Source organism: Protopterus annectens, chromosome 3.part0 (genome assembly GCF_019279795.1).
Source record: "Protopterus annectens isolate FY-2018-M chromosome 3.part0, PAN1.0, whole genome shotgun sequence".
NCBI classification, from domain to species: Eukaryota; Metazoa; Chordata; order Ceratodontiformes; family Protopteridae; genus Protopterus; species Protopterus annectens.
In genome coordinates, this window is record NC_056731.1 from 1,215,798,710 (window position 1) to 1,215,822,511 (window position 23,802).

The window sequence follows — 23,802 nt, forward strand, 5'->3', positions numbered from 1 at the left end:
AAAAATCTTATTTATTTGACCCATGTGAAGGGAAGTTTTGTAATCTGATGTATGGTGTGCATGTGGCAACCTACAAATGCTATGATTTGAGTATGAGATAGCTTGCTCTTGTTGATGTTTATTGAGATTCACAGGTGAGTTGCTAGATATAACAGGAATGACTGATGTCTCAATAGTAGATCCCTGGAGGTAGTAGTTAAAAGCCAGTTGCCTAGATATGGGATTACTTGGAACCCTTGTAGCCTGAGATAGAGAGTCACTGCTCCATTATCTTGGTAAACACCTGGAGGGCTGTGGAGAGAGACCAAATGGCAGTGTGCTGAACTAATAGTGACTGCCTTCCAGCTAGAAATGGAGGAATGTCCTGTACTGCCTCTGAATCTTTATATGATCGTAGGTATCCTGTAGTTCAGTACAGCACATCCAAATGTCCTTCTACAGTAGAGGTAAAATGGACTGTACTGTAATTACCTGGAATTTTGTGTGTTTTACATATTGATGTAGATTGCTGAGATCCAATATTGAAGTCCCCCTGTCTTTTTTGGAACTAAAAAAGAAGCTTTAATAGACTCCAGACCCTTGTTGGGCTTGGGGGATCATTTGGATGACTCTTTTGTCCAGCAACTTTAGAAGCTCAATGATGCAGATTCCAACTGATTGGGTGGAGTATCTAGACTCTTTTGAGTTATCTTTAGGAGTTCTGAAAAGGGTATTGTATAATCTCTGGTAATGCTCCTTAGCACGCAAGAATCAGTAGTTATATTTTTAAGGTTAATAGGTGTAAGGAGAAGCATCCCCCAAATGCCTTCAGAGTGCAGCAGTCAGGCAAACATTTAGGGATGCTGATAAGGTTTCTCTGTGAAAGTTCTCCAAAAGCCTTGGGTTTGTAGACTGCTTCTGCCTTGAGGGTGACGTCCCATGTTGTTGCCTCAACCTCTGCCTCTGGGAGGCCTATCCCCAGCAGTATCCTATGAAAACCTTAAGATTTTTCTAACCACATTTTTTTTCCTCCTCTTTGATTCCTGGAAAAAAAATCTCTATGAAGTTGAAGAATAGATTCCAATGGCAGACAAGGTCTTACCATCCTGCTCACTCCTGGTAAGCTTTTCCTTAACATTTAGTCCAAATAATGTGGAACCATCATAGGAGTATTTTTATGAAGGACATCTTAAAGCTTTCTGGGAAGTTGCAGAGCTGCATCCAGGCAAAATGTCACATGGTAATACTTGTGCCGGCTGCTCAGGCTGTGCCATCTGCTGCATTGGATAGTAGCCCCATGGCAACATCGGGGATGACCTTAGGGTAGACAACTGGGTATCCACAGATTTTTAGATATCTGAAAATAAGTTACCCACCAGGGAATTTGAATGATCCTTGATCAAATCCCTCTGGAAATGTGCCAAGTGTGCCATATAGTTCAGCGCACAAACAGAAAACATGTCTGAAACTTAAGTCCATTTCCCCAGGGTATCTAATGCCTGCAACTCCCTGTTAGTAGGTGAACAGAGGAACTTCTCTCAGACATTTCCTTATTTATAGCTGCTGCTACCACCATGGCATCTACAGGGGGGGTTCTTGGCCCACTTTTTTCTTTCTTTAGGGGCAACTAGAATTTTGTCCACTTTTTTCATGATGGGCTCTGCCACATCAGGTTCCTTCCAGGCTTTTTGGGTGATGAGATTGGCTAAGGTATCTGGAGGAGGGACCACACAGGGCATTGAAGGGTCAGACCCAAAAGTTTCAAGAAACACTAACTTATCAGAATAAGGGGTTTCAATGGACCACCCCACTCTATTTCATTAACTCAAAGATGTCTCCAAAGGAGATGTCTTAGGGGGATCCTGGGTAGCCTTATCCATCATCTAAGTAGGTGTCTTCAGTGGCTGACTCAGGAGGAGTCAGTATACTTCCTCTTGCAAGTCCTCTTCTGGGGAATGTACTTTGTGACTTGCGAGGGAGACACATCAAAGTCAGATATGGAGCTCAAATGATAAGATCCGTCTGTCAATACAGACTCTAATCAATACCCAATCTTTAATAAATATAATACTCGGTATTGACTAGAGTATCAATGGTATTACATTGGGATGAAACAGCTAGGCTTGAAATGACCTCTGGGTCGATAGCCTATTAACCTCATAAGATCCTATGATTTTGTCTAACAGAATGAGAGGAGGTAGGAGCAGTCTTCAAAGGGAGTCTGGATGGATACAAACACTGAGCATTTACTAGTCATCTCCACAGCCTTGAAAGCTGACTTAGCCAATGGAACTGAGGAAGAACCACCTAAAACAGCAAAGTCAGTAGCTGTCTCAACTCCAAGGGCTGATGGCTCTGAGGAAGACCTCAGAACCAAGCTATCCAGGGTCGATGCCCTGAGAGGTAGGGACAGCTCTGTAAATCTCAGGGTCAGTTCCACTGTCAGTGCTCCATTCCAGACACTCTGGCACCAGGAACATACTTGGCTTGAGTGCATTGGTGATAAGTGAGTGAGGGAAGATGTAAAAGTCAAAGTCTCCAGAGCTATTGGGTCTGAAGCTGGTACTATGGGATGGCTGGATCCAATATACATCAGCTCCAAAAATGGAGATGGCATGGAAGGTATACCATTGGGTGGAAGGGGCTGATCCCAGTCCTTTCCTATGGGAAGAACCTGGGAAGAGTCCCAGCTGAATTTGAGTAGTCAGAAACTTCATCATTTGGATGACATATAATTCATTGAGAATCCTAGTGGATCTCAAGGATGAGGCTATTGAAGCAGGCCTCAAATGGATCTTCTGCAGTATAGATGAATAAAGATTAGGGCTGACAGGTCCCAAAGAAAATGAGGTTTTGGAGGAGGGAGGCTGGATCTAAGAGACAGTAGGATCCGACTGCCTCAAAACTTTAGACACCAGACCCACAATAATTGTGGGGTCTAAGGACCTTTTCTGAGACTTGTATGAGCAGTCTTTGACTCTTTTCTCATTAAACTTCTCTTTTAATCTCTCTCTCTTATTTTTTCTCTTTTGATTTTGATGTTTCTCTTTCTTGTCTCTCTTTCTGTCAGAGGAAGAGGAAGTAGAGGGTGCCTTCAAGTCTGAAGACATTTTAGACCCTGTCTGAGGGGAAAGCAGTCCTTTCAAAATAAGTTTCTCCTTTCTTCCATGGAGGGCTCTGGTGCCAAAAGCTGCACAAACTGAGCAAGAATCCTGCAGGTGGGAAATCCCTAAACAGTAGACACATTGCGAGTGTAGATCTTGAGGTGAGATTTATGCCCACAAGAGGAAAACTTCTTGAAGCCTGTAGATTTTTCCAACATTAGAAGTTGAAAAATGTACTATATAAAGTAAAACAACAAGAAATCTAAGCTATTTAGACTACTTAATTATCCTAAGTATTTTAAGCTAACATAATAAATTATAAGTACCTAACACTAGTCCTAAGAACACACACATACACACAGCAAAACTACATTAATCTAATATTTTACTAATACAAAACATGTAGCACTACTAGAAATTAATCACTACAGTAAAAATTTGAGAACGGGAGGAAAACAGCTTCACTTATCATGACACTAAGTGGAGCTCTCGGTCTACACATCTGGTTAGGCAGGCAGCAAATGAGATCTAAGGTAATTCAGGCAGGGGAGGGGAATTGTAGGTAGGGGTGGAGTCAGAACTCTCAGAACCAAAGCTTCAGTATAAGGCACCGAGTTCGGATCTGACCAGATTTGACAACCCATATGTTGAACCAGGTGAAAAGAAGACAACATGCTAAGTACATAAGTTTCATTTCCTGATGTGCCTTAATGCCAATGTTGTTTCATATATGCTTTGGTATAAGGAGCTGAGGTGAGATCTGACCGGATTTGGCAAACAACATGTTCAGTCAGACGAAAAAGGACAACATTGGATATATATGTTTATACAGATACTGATAGACTACTATAGTACAAGTTGCAATTACATTTTCATCTGGATGAATATTATCTGAGAAATCTGACAGTGATGGGACTGGACATGCTTCTAATGGAAACTGTGAAATTGTTCGGATTTTTGAGAATGCAGATGAGAAGTGTGAGTCTATTATGGGAGTATAGGAGTGCAATGAGGAGTCTGTCTGCTGACATAAGAAGGAAAGTGGTGTTCTGTGATTGTAATGCAGGACATTTCTTTAGATGACAAAGGACAGACTGGGCAGCCTTAAAGTTAGACAATGTCTATTTCCAGGATGTCAATGGGATAGAATGATGGGTTCTCTGGGAATGTCAAAATGCAAAAGAGGAGATGAACAGTTAATATCTGTTTAGGCTCATCTGAAAGAATAAAAACAAAGGTTACTGAACAGACAAGAGCAGTAAAAATAGTTTGATTTTAAGGAAGGCTGTGTCAGCAGCTAGACTAGCATGGGGAGTGAGGAAGTGGCATTTATGATATAAGAAGCCAATTTTACAGTTTATCTGATGAATAACTCTGTTGACATAGGTTCATATGTTCATAGGTAGGTACTAGGGTATCGGCCCAAGGGCCTACATAAGCCTAGCCAACAAGGTTCCCTGGCTTACACCACCCAAGAAAGTTATTTTGCTGTGCCACTGTCGAGCAAAGACACAGAAGTGATCCCCGGGGTGTATTTCTTATTTCCCATCCACTCATCAAGATTTTTCTTGAAGAGTGCTAATGAAGAACTTTGCTTGACAAAGATTGGTAGCCTGTTCCAGAGTATGGGAAGTCTCTGGGACAGGAATCTATCCCTCCAGCATGTCCTGTTTATTGTGATGACAAGGTTTAGGTCCCTAGAGCGTGTAGCTCGGAGAGATTAGGATTTCTTTAGGTGTAGCATGTCCAACAGCTCTGGGTTTGACATAGCTTTATATGATAGGCAGAGATCACCTCGAAGTAGGTGATATGCTATGGAGTAAAGCTGGAGTTTTTTGAGACAGTCAGTGTAGGGCATCTGTTTGAGGCCAGTAATCCTCTTTAAATCTTAGGAATACATTAAGACTGGCATCAAATAGTTTGAAAGGAAACAAGTTCTATGGGTCCATTCTCACTGCTCATTATTATAAGAACGTTGAATTCATCAGCCTGTTTAAGACTTTGGTAGAACAGCATGACTTGGGTATTGATAGCCGGGATTGGATATTGTCACAGGTTGTATAAAGTGACTTTTGTATAAGAGGAATGTCTCACAATGTGAAGTATAATGTAATGTTATCATCATACTGAAATATCTTTACTGGTTGATTGGACTGAAGCATCAAATCAACAAAAATGGTGAATTAAAAAGATTCAAAGTACTGATCCAGAGGGACACCTGATTTTACTTGGACTGGGGATATGGGGATAGCCCATCTAGTGGCTTTTAATATATTTGTTAAACAGCTTTCAGGCACCTTAATATAGAAGGTAAAGTTTTACAGTAGAGGTGGTATAAAAGTATGGCATGGCTGACCATGTTGAATGCCTTTAATACATCAAAGAAAAGGGACCTGACAAATCTGGTACTGTTGACTTTATCAAATATGCAGTCAGTGAAGGTTAAGGGGACTGCTGGAATAGCACGGCTTTATCTGAAGCTGTGCTGGGTAGAAGATATCAGTTTATTATTATTTAGATATTTTAGAAATTGTTGGTTGAATTTTTGAGAACAGGAGAGATGTGATGCTAGATCTCTGCTAAGCAAGGTCTCCAGAAGAGCCGTCTTTATTGCGTAGGGAAATTATAAAGGATTTCCAAAAGTTTGCAACATAGTTATCCCTCAGGGATCAATTTTATTATGATGGAGGCAGGGTACACAAATTCAATGGCACTGGCCTCTAGTGATATAGGGAAATGTTAACAATGTTTAGCAAATAAGTCTTACTTTCTATTTGACAATTAATGATGTTATATGCATTACTGGATATAAACAATAATCATAATGGAGTCGGAGTAGAGAGGTTGTTGCCATTATCAGCATATTCTGATAGAAGTCAGTCAAGTGGTGCACGATTCATTTACAAGATCAATCACAGGGTCATCTGGGAAGGGTCTGGGAGTTTGGGTTTTGACAGATATTAACAGTGAAACAAAGTTAAAAAGTAAAAAACAAACCAAGAACTCTATAATGGCACAGTGGGAACAACCACAAACAAAGCCAAGTAGTAAAATAAAAATTATTTAATGAAGCACTTTTCGTTATAGTAGGTACAATAACTTCATCAGATAACCTTTAAGTATTTCATCCACATTTAAATAAAGTATTTTAAAAATCATATGACATCATTAAGCCAACCTGTAAAGTGCACTTGAAAAAATCCACAGAACCAAACTGAAAATTAAAGGGGTACTAGTCTAAAAGCACCTCTGTCATATACTACAAAGTACTTAAACAATTTAAAAGTAATATCAAAACTACTTTTAACACTTGTAATTGTAAACAATTTAAAAAGCTATTGCTCAACATCAAGGTTATGGATACGGCTTGATAGTTCTTAAATGGTGACTATCATTTTAACTCTTTTTAGATATTTATAATTTTTATAAGTTTTAAATATAATTTTACCTGTTCAAACTTTTAACCTTTAACAGGCACAAGATGTTACATGCTTCATTTAATCCAGGGTTATGAAAGGCATTTAATACTAACTGCCAATATAACTCTAACTCTTCAAGTTGTAGTGAAACTGGACCTCCTCTTGCATCTATTTGTACTTGATCAATTGCTTTAAAAGAAAATGTATGCCCTCCAGACATTTGAGAATGTCTAGACAGGGCATTATCAATCTTTTTCCTATCAATAGCATACATGTGCTCATATATTCTGTCACGCAATCTATGTCCAGTTTTACCTACGTAGAAAGCTGTACAGGATTTGCACTTAGCCAAATACACTACAAATCTTGAATTGCATGTTAGTTTAAAATTAAGATAATACTTCTTATTATCCACCCTGCGGTGGTGGTGCCGCGGTAGCGTTGTCGCCTCACAGTAAGACGCTGTCCAGTTCAATTCTCAGCTAGAGTGTCTTCTGCATGGAGACATGCGTGAATGGGAGTTCCTTCATTGAAGGTTGTGCGTCAGGCCTGGCAAGCCAGTATGTAAAAATCAACTGCCAATCATTAGCGGACCAGAGTTCCGCTGTGGCGACCCCTAACCGGGAAAAGCCGAAAGACACACTTCTCATTATCCACCATTAACTTCCTTCCTGTCTCAATCAACCTACAAAATCTACACATACCACAAGGTAACATACTAGCTTTCCTATCCACATGTCTATGGTGGTTGCTTTCCAACAAATTTTTGAGGTTACTGCCTGTTCTAAACACTATATTTGGTGAAGTGCCCAGTTTTTCTACCAACATTTTATCATTAACTAATAATTATTAGTTCCCAATTTTTAAAAATAATATGAAAAACTAAAGGGCTATCTAAGTTGAAAGTAGTTATGAAACTACTCTTGTAGTTGAATGAAATACTCAGTTCGAGCAGTGTTGCCTTATGTCCAGACAGTGTATTAGCTGTATAATTAGATGTAGCTTATATCGCTAAGCACTGATCACCTTTGTACAAGATAGGAGTAATCACCCCATTTTCCCTTTTATATTGAACCTCTCCAACTAAAGCATTAATTAACTCAACCGGGTAGCCTCATTTCATAAACATACTGCTTAAACATGCACATTCTGCTGTAAAATCAGACACCAGTGATACCATTCTAGCTGCTCTTATTAGTTGACCCTTGACAATGGAGCGCTTCTGTGAGAAAGGATGATCACTTGAGAAAAAAGAATTACAGTATGTCTTTTTCCTAAAAATATTAGAAACCAACCTAGAGTTAATGCAGTACCTAACTTCTGGCTAAAGATATTAACATATTTATACAATCATTTAGCCTTAAGCAAGAACTGCTGCTTATTTGCACTTCCCGATCAGACACCAACTTGGTTAATGGCAGGAAAACAATATTCCTTAACAGTGAACCTGCAAGCCATCCACAGAACTATAGATCAATAAATTACCATCAGAAAATATACAAATTATATGCTGAAAGTGAGGCAGACAGAGTTTATAGTCATTTAGAAAAAAATAAATTATGGCAATAGAAAAAAAGGTAATAAAAGCAAGTCATATGGAACAAAGGATTATTTGTTACCAAACAAAGCCGTAACAGAGAGTGGTAAAAAGGGGAAGAATCTATATGACATGGACAGATTACAAATAAGGATTTGACAACATTCCACTTTCATGGATAATAGAATGCTTACAGATGTATAAGGTACACCCTACATTGATCAATTCCATCACAGTGAGTATGAAACAGTGGCAAACCACTCGCAGCTAAGCCATGACAAAGGGCAAATTATTATTCTGGGAATAAAAATTCAAATGGGGTATTCCAAACCAACCTTGTCCTAAGACATTTAATCTGCTTTTTGTGGGTGATTTAAAATTGTATAGTTAATCAAACAAGGATCTGGAAGCACAACTACAATTGGTTAAACGTTTCGCAGATTATATAAAAATGAAATTTATTATTGATAAATATACAAAACCCAAGGAAGACTATAACACCAAGAAAATATTTACCTGGGACAGGAATGTGATATAAGGGAACTTGATTAGGAGACAAGTGTATAAATACTTGCTAATAGATGAAGGGTCAACAATAAAACATGAATAAGAGAACACAGCTCACTAAGGAATGCTTCAGAAGACTAAAGCTAATATTGAAAACTGTTTTTTGACACCTAGGAATAAAGTACAAGCTGTAAATCAATTTGCTCTTTCCAGTCTAGCTTACAGCTTTGTTGGGACTGATTGGTCACAAAAGGCATTAAACCAGTTAGACAAGAAATACAATGTCTCATGCTTATCATATGAGATATAAAAACCAGTGCAAACCAATACAAAATTCTATAGAATAAGTGGTAGAAACAGACACATGTAATTTCTATAAAACACAACTGGATACAGTTGCGTATCTCATTGCTGGGTGTAATACACTCATAGCTGAGGGGTCTGTACACTGAAAAAAACAATAATGTGTCAAAATTAATTAAATGGAGGTTGTACAAGCACTACAAAACAGATGTCGCTTTGAAACACTGGAAGCATGAACTACAAAGCATTGTATAGAATAATTAAGTTTATACAACATAGGATCACCCATTACTAACAGCTCAAAATTAGATGCAAAATAACAGATATAGCATTTCAGGAAAAATATTTATTGAAATTGCTGCACCCAATAACTACAATGTCTTATGTACAATGAGACATAAAGTCACAAAGTAGCAGGATTTGCAAGCAGAAATTAGATAAATGTGTCATAAAGTTATCCAGACAGTAACAATAGACAGGGCTAATAAAACAAATTTAAAATTTTACTTAAATATACTACCAACACACTTAGCCCAGTATGAACTGCAGAAGGAGGCAGTTCTGGGTACATTGTGAGCACTGTTGGCTAATATCAAAAACTGAAAAAAAATACTGATTTTGTGAACTTTAATCATGCCCTAAAATTAGGATTGGGGTTCATTCCCATCATAGTAATAAGAAACCCAAAACACTTAGAGAAATTAAACTGAGAATATATAGGAATGAGAGATTTATTAATTGGTTCTCTGAGAAAGTAGCTGATGCATGGAATACACTACCAAATTATATTAAAGCAAGCACTAGTTAGATATTTTTAAGAGTGACTTGAAGACTTATTATAGGAATAATTGTTTTAAGGTGTTCGCAGGCTAGAAGTGCATTATCGCCTGTGCCTAAAATATTTCTATTTATGTATCTATAGAGTCACATGTGCCTATAAATAGTACTGGTTAATGAAGAGGGTGCGATGAACACAAGCTGATAGCTATGGGCATTCTGAAGGTAGTGTTTTTGTGAGGTTTAAGTTCAGTACAAATATTATCTCCAAATATGTCATGTGAAGGATATGTTCCCGCCTCCCATACAGTCAGTGATCAATTCATGCAGTGCCTCATATCCTATGTCAGGTCTACCTGCTTCTCCTAACTTCCTCCAGATTTGCTCTGTCAGTGTTGGGGCTAATGAGAATCATTAGAGCATCCTGGGACCACATCATTCTTGCTTCCATGGACCCCTCAGAAACCCAAGCTGATAACTGAACCTGGGCTACTTGGGCCACAGTTGCGCTTTATCCATCTACTCTATGGTGCTGGCTGATTATGTGCAGAATATTGATCCTGTATCAGAAGTGGTTTATTGTATCCTAATAAATAGCTCAGTGCTTTCAAGGTACATAAATCAATTGAACTACACAGAATCTCCCTTTTATGCTGTAGCTAGTTGCTAAACACCAACAGGGACACCTACTGTCCCTACCAGCTGATAAGGTGAAATACACAACACGGTAATATAAAAAATGAAAACAATAGGGTCATAGGATCCAGGAGGTTAATAGGCTAATTGCTCCAGGGCCTGTACAAGCCTAGCCAAGTTCAAGCCATGTTCACAAAGACGTTTGGTTCAAGCAGAAGCTAAACTCAGCACCTATTGCCCCTGTCCAAGAGGGACATAGGTGGAACCCCTGAGGAGAATAGTACATTTATAGTGCATTTAGTGGTCTGATTCTGTCTATAACTGATGTATATAGCCAAGCCACAAGTTAAAGTGCATACAAATCTGTTACAGAAATAAATAAAAATTTAGGAGTACTTCACTGCAGCTCTTTACATATTCATACACAACACTGGCATTTATGTGCAACTGAATCTGTGGAACTGAATGTAATTGAATAATTTTCATCTTTTTTTAAATCTTTGATGATGCACAAGGATAACACCTTGACTATAACCAAGATGGTCTAAGTCTGATTGGCAGCTTGGGCAACTGTTGAAGCTTGCATGGGAAAGGGAGGAATGATGCAGTTATTTAATGTCTGGCTGTTGGCGAAGAGGGTTATGGCTGTGGACAGTAGTTTCAGTAGCACAGGGTTTAATTCCCTCATTTGCCTACTGTGTGAATTTGAGCAAGTCATTTAACCAGATATTGCTCCCAGGTCACAGCTGATTAATTCTCACATTTGCCCACTGTGTGACCCAGAGCAAGTCATTTAACCAGACACTGCCCCTGAGTCACACCTGAAAAGGGAATGTGTGTCCAGTTGGCCTACCTGGTTAACAAATGGATATTAGTATTATTCCTTCTCCCCTTTCTTAAAAGGAAGAGGGTTCAGTTGATCTTGAATAAGCAGGCTATTCTTTCTGATCCCAGTAGACACTGAAGCATAGAATGGAGATGGGCTAGGTGTGTGGACAGGACTTAGAGGGTGTGGCCACTTGAAGAAGGGAGTGGAGATGCTCTCAAACTATGCCTCATAGCATATAGTGGACTATAGGTGATCACCAGCCATATTTGGGTAGGTCAGCCACCATAACATAAGCCACACACCTTGCTGCAGTATAATGACCTCTCTCCAGCCACTCCACACCCTGGTGACTAGGTCACCAGGACCTTCTTCAGTCCTTAATATTCTGCCTTGACAGCAAAACCCTACCAATTGAGGGATAGAGCTGAGACTGTTCCTTAGATGTGGGACATTGTAAAACCCTTACTGTTCAACCTGGTGTTTCAGTATCATGTACAGTGAGGGATAGAACTAGGACTTGGCTCCAGGTAGTAATAGATCCAGAAGGTATGACAGTGATATAATTTGGGACAGGAATGAAGTCACCAGTTACTCCACCCAAGCATGTTCAACATCACCAAAATATATCCAGGATGATGACACAGAGGAACCTCAGGATAGATAAAGGAATTTGGCTAATCCAAAGCCTCATAACATAAGCACTGATCACTTGTTTTAATCATTTTTCCCATGTTTCTGGACTCCATTTAACCATTTAAATAGCCTGACTACATATCTGTTTTAGAAGCAATATGTACTATGGGAATATGACAATGAAGGGTTTGGTAATTAATAGCCTACCCATGATGGAGGGCAATGGTTGGTGGTTAAGAGTGCAGTCAGCAGGACCAAACTAGAACACAACAACACTGGTAAATATGTGAATTACCCATACCATTGGCATGATGTATCATTGGTATGCAATGGCATTATTTTATGAAGAAAAGTCTTACCTTACAATACATATAATTAATACTCCATTCTTCTTCTTACAGCTTCTTCTGTTGAAGTGAACCAGGTGGGATGGCTTCTTTAATATGTACTCCGCAGGTGCTCATTCATGAATATGATGATATACTTGGAGCACAAAGAACAGCAATCTGCATTATAAATATGCAGGGTGGGGTCATTTTAAAATATTGTGCTGGTGATTTAAATGTATAGTTAACTTAATCGAAGGGAGTCAACTTTGGAAAAAAAGACTAAATTCTCTATATATGTCTTAGCCATAATAAAATGGTGCCTATCTTTCCCAAATGTTTTTGGTAGTCATACTGATCTGTGTTTCGGCTCAGCTGTCAAACTCAAAGGTGGGATATAACAGACTTCACCTCCTTAATGGAGTACAATGCACTTGAGCGGGAGGCAAACTTTGACTGTACTATCATGATAGTCATTTAGGCGATTGTTCAACCAGAGGTTTTGCCATGACACTGTTCATGCCACTATTCTGGAGAGTGCATTGAGTGGTTGTTTCCCTCCCTTGTTGTATAGTTTAGTATAAATTCATCATAAGTATAACTGGTTATAGGTTCATAGGTTGGTACTAGGCTATCGGCCTTAGGGCCTATGCAAGCCTAGCCATAACAATTCCCTGGATATTTCTTCCCACAATATTTACTTCTCTGGACCCCTGTCTAGCAGGGTGACTGACATGATCCCCGGGGTGAATTTCCTATCTCCCATCCAATCATCAAGGTTCATAGGTTCATAGGTAGGTACTAGGCTATCGGCCCTGGGGCCTATACAAGCCCAGCCAAAAAGGTACCCTAGCTTTTGTCACCCAAGAAAATTATTTTCCTGTGCCACTGTCGAGCAGAGCCACAGAGGTGATCCCCAGGGTGAATTTCCTATTTCCCATCCAATCATCAAGATTTTTCTTGAAGAGTGCTAATGAGGAGCTTTGTTTGATATAGATAGGTAGTTTATTCCAGAGTATGGGAAGTCTCTGGGACAGGAATCTATCCCTCCGGCATGTTCTGTTTATTGTGGTGACAAGGTTTAGGTTCCTAGAGCGTGTAGCTCAGAGAGATTGGGATTTCTTTAAGTGGAGCATGTCCAACAGCTCTGGGTTTGACATAGCTTTGTATGTTAGGCAGAGATCACCTCTGAGTATCACTCCTTAAAAATGGAGGTAAAGTCTAAGGGTGGATATTGCCAAGGTGTAAATGACCATGTGGCCCACTTAACTTGTACATTTTATGATTCTATGAGTCTAAGCTGTGCTGCCTCCACAGGAGAAGCCACTGGAAAGCTCTGATATTCATCAGCTGTGTGATGACCCTGTCTAAATGCACATCATGCCAGGCTTAGTATGCACTACATATTCTGATTTATTGATGAGGACTGAAGCAACAGTTGCCAAACATGCTATTAGTTATTTTAAAATACCATCTGGTCTAATATAGTAAGATACATAGATAGATAGGTAGATAGAGAAATAGATGTAGATATAGATATGTATATGTGTGTTTTGAGGAACTCTGAATATGAGCACACTAATATCTTTTTTTTTTCCAGGGGAAATCTCTTACAGATGAACAAATTGTAAAACTGTGCACCAATGTCCTTCAGAGTAAGTGTTCCGTCTTTTACTTCTGAAGAAAATGTTATAATTTGTGCATCTTATAACTGTATAATATGCTCTTCTTCAAGATGGCCATTCCTGATAAAAGCAGCAGAAAAGAAAGAAATAACATTTAACCAGCCAGGCACTTTGATTTCATCTGACAGAATATGATGTGCATAGAATACTGCTTATTTTACAAAAGCAGAATGGCTTAAGGCCTGTACTACTCTGTACATTTCAATTAGTTTATTTGTGCATCTGTAGTCATAATAATGTTTTCAAAGATAAAAAATTCTTGAAATGGTTTTGAAAAATTTTGTAGTTGCCACATTTGCTGTTAATCCAAGTTAGGTACAAACATAAATATCGAACTATATCTGTGAAATGTGAAATCCTTTTATTATCTGTAAATCACTAGCGACCAGTTGCTTAGCTTTGGAGCCCAGACTAAAGCAACTTTATTTTGGCACCATGCTCAAACTGTGATAGTTCTCCTGTTAGCTTCTCATCGGGGGGGCATGAGCAGTATTATCTCTATTTGCTCAATGTATGAAGCTGTTTTGATAGTTTTGGCCAGTGACACTGACTTCTGTTCCTTATAGAAGTGGAGTTTACTTGGTATGTTTGATGCCAGGCTCATCAAAGCTTTGTATATCAACTGAAAATTCCCACTGCCCCATCTGACTAGTTCCATATTTAGTGCAGAAATTGTACTACAAAACATTTTGACATGATGGTTGCACCCCAGCACCCCCATAATGTGAGAGCTTTGCTTACACCTCGACACACATAATCTCACAATTTCTGTATATGTTAATTATGAGATTGTACCAACTCAGAATAAAAGAACATGATAACATTTGTATGTAAAATTCCCTTTCCTCTGGGGGAGTGTGACCACAGAGGTAGTATATTTAGAGACTGGGGATTAAGGACAAAGTCCCCGCATTGGGAGGGTTCAGGGGTGCAATCCCCCTACAAAAACACTTCCAGTTAAATATCAAATGTGTTTAATGTTAAGCAGCAATAGATCCTCTATGGTAGAGTTTAGGTGGTACATTGTACGTGGGGTAGCACAAAATACTTCCAAAAAGAGTTGCCACCCAGTGTTTTACAATCAGCCTAACTTTTGTTATTTTTCAATTCATTCAGAACATGTCAGCTTGGAAAACAGTATCCTTGTGGCAGCCAGAAAGCAAATTACTTCCTCTGTAGCTCTGAAATGTTTCTCACCAAAGTCCACATGGCCTTCTTAACTGCCACGAGGAACCTGCTACTACACTACAAATTGTGCCATTGTCATTTGTGCTTGTTATTATTAATACTACAATGTATACCTAGTGTTCAGGCTACACATTTTGCTTGTACATGTATGTGTCATTCTACCTGGTTACTATTTCTTAATCCATGTTTAGCTTCCTGTACATGCTTCAGTATATTGCTTTGCTTCTGGCTGCTTTGTGTTTTTGAATTTCTTTATAAGTTTTGACAAATGTGCTTGGTTGCTTCTAAGTTGTTTAGACTTATTACCAACATATTTTCTGATGTATTGTGCAAAGTGGTTATAACGTATGACTTCACTATATAACCTTTTTCAGTTCTGTGCCTGAGTCATGGCCGAAAAGGGTCCTTAAATTTGTCCATGTATATGGCTACCAATTGAATAACTGCATGAATACAAATATATGTATACATAAATATTTAAGAATATACATGATTATGTTGTAATCAGCTACAAAACAGTATTTCAGTACCTCCTGAGAGTAGCACAAAGAGGTGGTTTACCTTGGCAAGGATGACCCTGAGACCAAAAAAGTCGAAACAGCAAATGTTTTGGTGTGGTTTGCAACCTTTCCTCATGTGGCTAAAAATGAATGATAAGTGACAAGATATATTCTGGCCACAAGATGAGCTCATGTTTTTAATTGCAGCAGTGTACTTCAAGTGGAAACAGACTACTGTCTTTGCAAATTTTTGTTTAGATTTTCAAGTCCACACAGACTTAACAAGCTAGTTCATCAAGCTTCCCCATTGAATAGTTCAATCTCACCCAACTGATTCAAATACTTCCAGCTAGCAGTGCAATAGTATGAAAATAATAGGGCCTGTGAGCCATCATTTGTGATTGGCTAGATTTTTTTTTCTTATTGTCTTACATCCTAGACTACTCACTGTCAGAGTTTGCTTTCCTGAGTCAAGAACAAGTGCACACCACACATCTGCAGCTCTGCTGAAGTACATGCATTCCATGTTCTCTATACAAGAATGTACTCCTTCTGGACCTTCCACTAAGTCAGACTTCCTGCAGTGAGACTTAGGGAAGAACAGCTAGTACTGTTTGTTCACTTCCATTGCTTTTTAGTAGAATAGTCGATCTCCAGAGCAAATACCTCAACACTAAGAATAGAACAGGCCCAAAAAATGCTTGATAAATTTCAGAGTAGACTGACTACTGTCTGAGAAGATAGAACCTAATTTCACACAAGAAAGTAGTTGCTCATACAGCTAGACCCTCATAAAAAGCAAAGCTGTGTTGTATAACTTGGCTTTTTTCTTTTTTTGTTCCGGTCCTCTCACCCTTATCTGTTCCCCTGGTTGAGATCTCCATGGCCTATTTGTTCCCCTAGGAACAATAGGCAAATAAACTAGGAGACGTGTTCTCATCTAAGCAGGGACCATGGATTTCATTTTATAGCCCTAACACATCAGACGTACCAACTGAGAATTCTTCTGGACAGCATGCATTGCATGTAACATGAGACTATAAGTCACTACCCTGAGTGATATAAGACCACAGATGAGCCTGCCTGCTGGAATAGGCATATCATGTACATTTCTCTTGTCTTCCCTGGGGAAATCAGTGTGTTTCAGTGCCCTAGACATGCATCCCATATCTCCCACCAGACAGAGCGAGACAGACAGAGGGAAAGAGAGAGAAGCAAACAAACTCAGTTTATTACTCCCAATCCCTTGCAAACTTCAGCAGGTGCCTGAGTTCACTAATCAAACTCAGGTCAACTGTTTGGTAGTCTGGACATTTTCCCTGTGTACCAAAGGACCTGGCCATGATACAAAGAACTGATGGATAGTCATATTGAAAGTTCTTAAGATGAGCAAAGAAATCCCCTGTTAGAAGATCTTTGTCCTTGTTGGTCACATAATTCTCAACTATTCCTGATTTTGCAGGATGTCTATGATTTTTGCCTTATATTTTTTGTCACTCATAAAATTCTTGATTTTTAGATAACTCACTGAGGATTACAGTCAGTCAATAGTAGAAGACATTCGATTTGTATTCTTATTATTCTTCAGAAACATACATGAATGCAAAACCTGTTATTCTATTAACTTTCTATGTATATTAAAGTAATATTTAAAAATTGTTCCTGATTCTGGGCCATTGTCCCTCATTATTTCTGGCTCTGTCCCTGATTCTTGAACAAATAAATTGAGAACTATGTTTAGTCACAATGTGCCTGAAAATGAGTAGAAGGTAGAAATGTACTAAAAATATCATGCCAGTTATGAGTAAGGATGCCATACATGTCTAAATACCTGGTAATCTGGGCTGAAATAAGTATATCAAAGATTCTAATAAGAGTGTAAATAATGGAGCTGAGATAGTAGTCCCTGGCAGAGGACAAGAAGTCTTTCCTTTACATTTACTAGAATCAGTTTCAAATTTTATTATTTAATTTCTAATGTTTTGACTAGACAGTTAAAATAGAAAAAGTCTTATTTCTGTAATACCTGAACAGAATTAGGAGGGAACTGATTGCTTAATTCTTGTGAGTTTATTTCATTTAGAACTGAGCTTTCTTGGTGTAACTTGGTAAGGTAAAGAATGTGATAATTGTCAGTGTATTATTATAGCAATAACCCACGCCTGGGTGTGGGTAATGCTGGATTTACCCACGGTTGGCGTTCGCCCTTGGGACCAAACAAAGCCAACCGTGGGTAAATCCAGCATTACCCACACCCAGAAGTGGGTTACTGCTATTATACAATGACATTATTTAAGAAAAAAATAATTACTTTTCTTAAATAATGGCATTGTATAATGCCTCCTTGCTGCCCTTCCGCAGCTGTCTGGTATTCTGCGGCAGTTCTGATGTACTACGCATGCGTATGCCTACGCAGTACATCAGAGCTGTGGGCAAAAGCAATGGAGAAAGCAAGATCTCCATTGCTTTTTACTGTTTTGCTATGTTAAATGGGTTTAGCATAGCGAGATAGCTTTTAAAAAAGCAACGGAGAATCTCCGTTGCTTATTTTAAAGCTGTCTCGCTATGTTAAACCCATTTAACATAGCGCGACAGGTTTAAAAAAAAAAGCAAAGGAGAAAGCAAGATCTCTGTTGCTTTTTACACACTGTGTCGCTATGTTAAAGGAGTTTAACATAGCGAGACAGTTTTAAAAAAAGCAACGGAGATCTCTGTTGCTTTTTTTAAACCTGTGTCAATATGTTAAACTCCTTTAACATAGCAAGACAGTGTTTTAAAAAAGACTTATACTAATAGAAAAAGTGCGGGCGACTGGACCTTTTTCCATTAGTATAAGTCGATTTACAACGTGCACGCTGGCCGATCAGCGTGCACGTTTTGGAATATTAATGGGGGGTCATGGTATAATCTTAATTAATCTTTAAATTGTCATGTGACTGTTATTAGACAAGTCAGGGTGCACTGCAACTGTAATTAATCAAACTTTAATTTCTATATATAACAATACCAAGATAAAAACACTCCTTTCACATTTAGCACTTTTTTAAAGGGTTTGAAGAATTCTGTCAGTATATGAGATCACCTTCTCAGATCTGGATACAGGTGTTTTTTGTAGCAGCTTAGGAACCACAGTATGTTTATTAAAAACAAGACAAACTAATGTGGAAAAGGTGTCAGTATATTGAACAGCTCAAGGTGAAATTTTCAGCATATACTGCTTGTGGTATGCAAGCACTTTCCCCTAAAACCAATGCAGATGTTCTTGGAAGCAATCCGTCCAAGACCTCAAAGTATAACATTATAGGATCATTGACAAAGGCTCACCAACAGTCTGTCATTCAAGTGGACCTGCCTGATATTGTACAATGCAGTACCAGTTAATAAAATTCCTGAAAGAGTCTCCTACCCCCCTAGAAATAACAGCACAGACTATCCTAAATGTTAATGCAATTTCTATATGCAACTTGGTGATTAAATGCACTGGTGATGCAGTCACTAATCTAGCGACTAAATAAGTACCTGTCTATCTTTTCATTGCCATGTAAGGAACGTGTCATCACTAGAAAGGTTACAAACTACTTGAAATAATTTGGGTGTGGCCTTAGATCATATAGGAGTGAGTGCTGTGGGCCATTCCACTTCACAGGAGATGCAGGGTGACAGCTGCTATCTCTACTTTCTAGTCCGAAGTTAGGCAAGAACCATGCACTAAGCTAGATCCTACAATCATCAAGTTAAGATTCAGACAACTGAATATTATAACTGGCTAGAAAGATGGTACCAGTCAAGGGGGATTTAATGTGTTCCCTTAGGGTAGAGATGAATTGAGACATATCCTGCTTTGAGGTGTATAATTTCTACCTCTCATCCCAAGAGATATACACTTTGAACAGAAATTTATTATCTCCTAGCACCTTGCATAAGCAAAGTAAAACTAATATACATTTCAACTTGACATCCTAAGAACTACACAGAATGAGGGTGTATTTTCTTAATGCCTGAAGCCTTAACAAGAAAACATGTAGCCTTGAGGCCTTCCTTATCCTCAGGTAGGTATATATTCTTCCCATTAATGAAACATGGTTCAAGGAACTATCTGCCACACTTTATATTAATAGTTGTTGCACTTTTCCATTAGTCTTACCATCAGTAAAGCATAGTTTACTGAACTACCAAGCATACTCTGTATTCCTGGCTGTGGCACCTTCCCTCCCCTCTTACCATCAATTAAGCATGGTTCAAGGAACTATCTGCCACGCTTTATATTCATGGTTATAGCACATTCCCTTTAGTCTTACCATCAGTAAAACATTCAAGAAACTATCTAGCATCCTCCATATAGTTGTGGATGTACCACATTCCCTTTACTCTTAGCACCAATGAAACATGGAACTATCCAATATTATTTTTATTTGCTTTTGTTTACCAGGAAAGTCTGATTTGGATTGGGTGTCCATTTTCAGAGGGGGCCTGGGAGAAAAAAGCTTCATATAAAACAGACCATTAATAAAGGCACATAAAACAAAAATACGGATAAGAGAAGTTATATACATGGATGATTAAAACAAAGTGAAGAGTATTTACACAGTGTTACAAAGTTTAGATATTCACTATATTCCTGGTTATAGCATCTTTTCTTTACAAAGACCCTGTAGAAATGGTTATGGGATGTCCTTTTTCAATCATTAAAGACTAAATGTGAAACAACTCAGCTAAGAGAGAAGGGTGAGACAAAAGCAGCCCTCTTGGTTGTAGAATATTTATATCACATAATTTGCAGTTTCTGTACTCCCTTTACATCTCTTAGGGAATGTTATGAATATTTAAACAATCTTGAAGAACTATCTATCCGAACAAATACATTAAGCCATGGCAGCTTCATTCTAACCCTATGGCACAAAGAGATGAAACCTTGGCTGTGACCCAGATGACCCATGAATAATTGATGGTAGAGGAACAAGAAAGAACAGGCTAGAGAGAATGACAGTGAGAGTGAGTGGCCTTTGCCAGCTCTCCAATCCTGGTGGGAAGGACATGACTCTGGGTCACCACTTGGGTGACTTCTATGAGGAGAACTTACAAAAGCAAGTGCTGAAACTCAAATATTGTGGCTGAAACATGGTTTGTTCTCTTGTTTAATAAAATAAAGAACTTTGTCAGAACATTAGAAACTAACAACTATAAATAAATAAGTGCATACTTTATAAAAATGGTCACACAACTTATGATTCACACTCTCCTTGGCTTTAATAAACATTTTGTGATTATGCTTACATTCAGTCGTGGAACCTCATTTGCAAGTAAAGACAACTGCGATTTCACTTCTTTTGTTTCCAGCTTATTATTAAAATCACCCAGTGGTGTCTCATCTTTAAGCTTTTCGAACACACACACACACACACACACACACACACACACACACACACACACACACACACACACACACACACACAAAATAACATTTTCTAATCTGTTTTAAAAAAGCATTTTTGATGTCCTTGTTCTTAATTGTTAGTAGATGTTCATAAATTCCCTGTGACATCTTTCTAGTAGTTTTAACTACACAGAAACTGTCACAAGCATCACAAAATGATATTCTTACACTAAAACCAGTGTTTATAAATCAGCATAACTTACTTTCATAACACGGATAAGTAGCTCTTCAATACCTGTTCAGTTAATGGCATTTATTAGTGCTTTTTTGTTGTCCATTTTCCAAAAGGTCCTTAATGTCATATGTTTTCTTGTAGACAGTTTTTGGGAAATTCCCTATAGCAGACATCAAATCTTGGTTTTATGTTATTATTTTCCATTTATCAACAATAACTTCTTTAATATTATTCATGTCTGTGCAAATTGGATTATAAGTGATGCAGTGATAAAATATATCTCTTCTTTTTTAAATCTCTGTTTGAAACCACTTACTAAAATTGGTTGAAAAACATAATGGGCAGGATTCACAATGGCTTGCATGGAGTCTAAGAGTCGTGTAAGACTCCATGCAGCCATCGTGATCCAGGAACAGCCCGAAATCCCGTGTAAGAGACCAGCTAAACGCCTCTTACATCGGCAGACATGGATATGCTAATTACCTCACTTGCAGCCAAAAGGCATACAAATGAGGTAGATTAGCAATCCACGAAGCTGAAACCAGCCCATGTAAGAGTCGTGTTAGGTGCAGAAATGTACTCAGTTGACAACTGAGTACGTTACTGCAAATAACACAATGGAGCCATGACAGCTCCAAATAAAGTGTGCATATGTAGCAGGCAGCATGCCAATGGCCAAATATGTGGCCATTGGCACAGTAACCCGATGCAAACATGAAATAAAATATTTTTTTTTTCCGGTGATCGGCGAGGTTTAAACGCAGCACAGCTCCACGCAAACGGGCTGCGCTAAATAAGACATAAAAATAAAGGTTTGAAACCCACAAATGTGGGTTTTATGCAATGCATGGATTTGCAATGCAGGGACTAGCAGACCGAAAACAACATGGCCACCGTTTAGTGGTTGCTAAGGGGGGAAGCTGAGTGTAAGACACGTAACTAAGCATTAGTAGGCAATCCTATGTAAATGAGTGGTAGGATAGTGAATCACACTGTCACATAGCAAAAGAGCACATTCCGTGTAGTGTAAGAGTTAGATAAGGGGGAGTAACAGAGTAGGAGATAGGTGACATCACAGGGGGGAATGTCAGGAAGAAATCAAGCTCATTGGAGCAAAGTGGTATGTGAAAGATGTCAATCACACAGCATAGAAAGAGGAGTGTCAACAGATAAGCATGGGAAAGTCAAGAAATGGAAGGTGTACACTGTGGCCAACACCAAAGTTTCTTGCTGTGCGTGCATGCGCGTGTGTGCACGCTGGGAGGCGCGCGTAAGACAGACTGCGCGCGTGTAAGGCAGAGTAAGCATGTAGGAGCGTGTGTAAAGATCTGTAAACTTGTTTGCGCTGGTGTGCGTGCATTTTAACCTGAATAAGCAGATTCTAGCCCGTGTAAGCATGTGTGCGCGCGTGGTAGCCACTGTGAATGTGTTTCCGCTGGTATGCGCACTGCTCCCCCCTGAGGAAACAGAGGAAAAAGGAAGCAGAAGAAATAGTAGGAAGCTAGCAGGGAATACTGGTAGAGCTAGCAGGTGAAAACAATTAGAAGCAGGCAATTACACAGGCAGAATACTAGCCCAGCCCAGCACTTAAAACACTGCAAACAGCATTGCAGTATGTTTCTCTCAAGAGACACTGCAAGACAGGAGTAAGCTAGTAGAAGTGAAAACTGAAAAAGCTGCACTCAGACCAAACATGCTAGGGGCTGCCATAGCTGTTATAAGGAGACATAGGAGACTTGCTGAGGGTGGTGACAATGCAAATGCTGCCAGACAACCCACAGTGAGGAGATGGAGAAGAGTGTACAGGCCCAGGGTCACCTACCAGGGGTTACATGAGCTGGAGATAATGGAGCACTATAGAGTGGACAGAGACCTTCTGCAGCAAATTGTTGAGCTGTGCAGGCCACGCTCACACACAGAACCAACCAGAGGGGAACCCATCCCAGTGGAAACCAAGGTATGTGTTGGCCTAAGAATACTAGCAACAGGTACCTTCCAGAGACCAACTGGTGATATGATGGGGATATCACAGGCATCAGCCTCCAGGGTACTGCACCAGTTCCTGGATGTCATGTCAGCACATGTCAGTGAGCATGTATATTTCCCCAATTCCCGTGAGGTATTGGCCAGCAATATGCATCTCTTCCATCAAATAATGGAATACCCTGAGGTAGTGGGTGCAATAGACTGCACGCACATACGCATCAAATCACCAGCTGGTGAGTGGGGTAGGGCCTACATTAACCGCAAGGGCTTCCCCTCCATCAACTGCCAGGTCGTGTGTGATGCCCAGGGCATAATAATGAATGTGTGTGCTGGCTGCCCTGGGAGCTACCATGATTCCCATATCTGGCATTTGACGTAGCTGTACCAGACATTTGCCAATGGGGACATCCCACATGGTCACCTAGTGGGGGATGCTGGATATGCACTGGAGCCGTGGCTGATGACACCCATCAGAAATTCACACACACCTGAACAAGAATGCCATAATGAGGCACACGTACAAACATGAAATGTAATAGAGCGTGTGTTTGGGCTACTCAAGTCACGGTTCCGGTGCCTGGACACATCTGGTGGAGCCTTACAGTACTCACCAACTACATGTACCCAAATTGTCATGGTATGTGCTATGCTACATAATATGATTCTGCGAAAACAGCTGCAGCAGGGCCAGTATAGGGCCGGGACAAACAGCCCTTCACCATTGCCAAGGCCATCACAGGCAGAGCGTGACTCAGAGGAGGAATAACCTGAGACTGCCCCAGTA

At 39.4% G+C, this 23,802-nt stretch overlaps 1 protein-coding gene across 1 annotated transcript in view; it reads left to right on the forward strand.

Annotated features, from left to right (window-relative positions):
- The window catches only part of LOC122797026 (collagen alpha-1(XXI) chain-like), a 1,114,432-nt gene that overhangs the window by 913,644 nt on the left and 176,986 nt on the right, over positions 1-23,802 (forward strand). Inside the window, exon 27 of the mRNA XM_044065795.1 lies at positions 13,651-13,705. Within this exon, the coding sequence (XP_043921730.1) occupies positions 13,651-13,705 (55 nt within the window). The remainder of the gene's footprint in view (positions 1-13,650; positions 13,706-23,802) is intronic.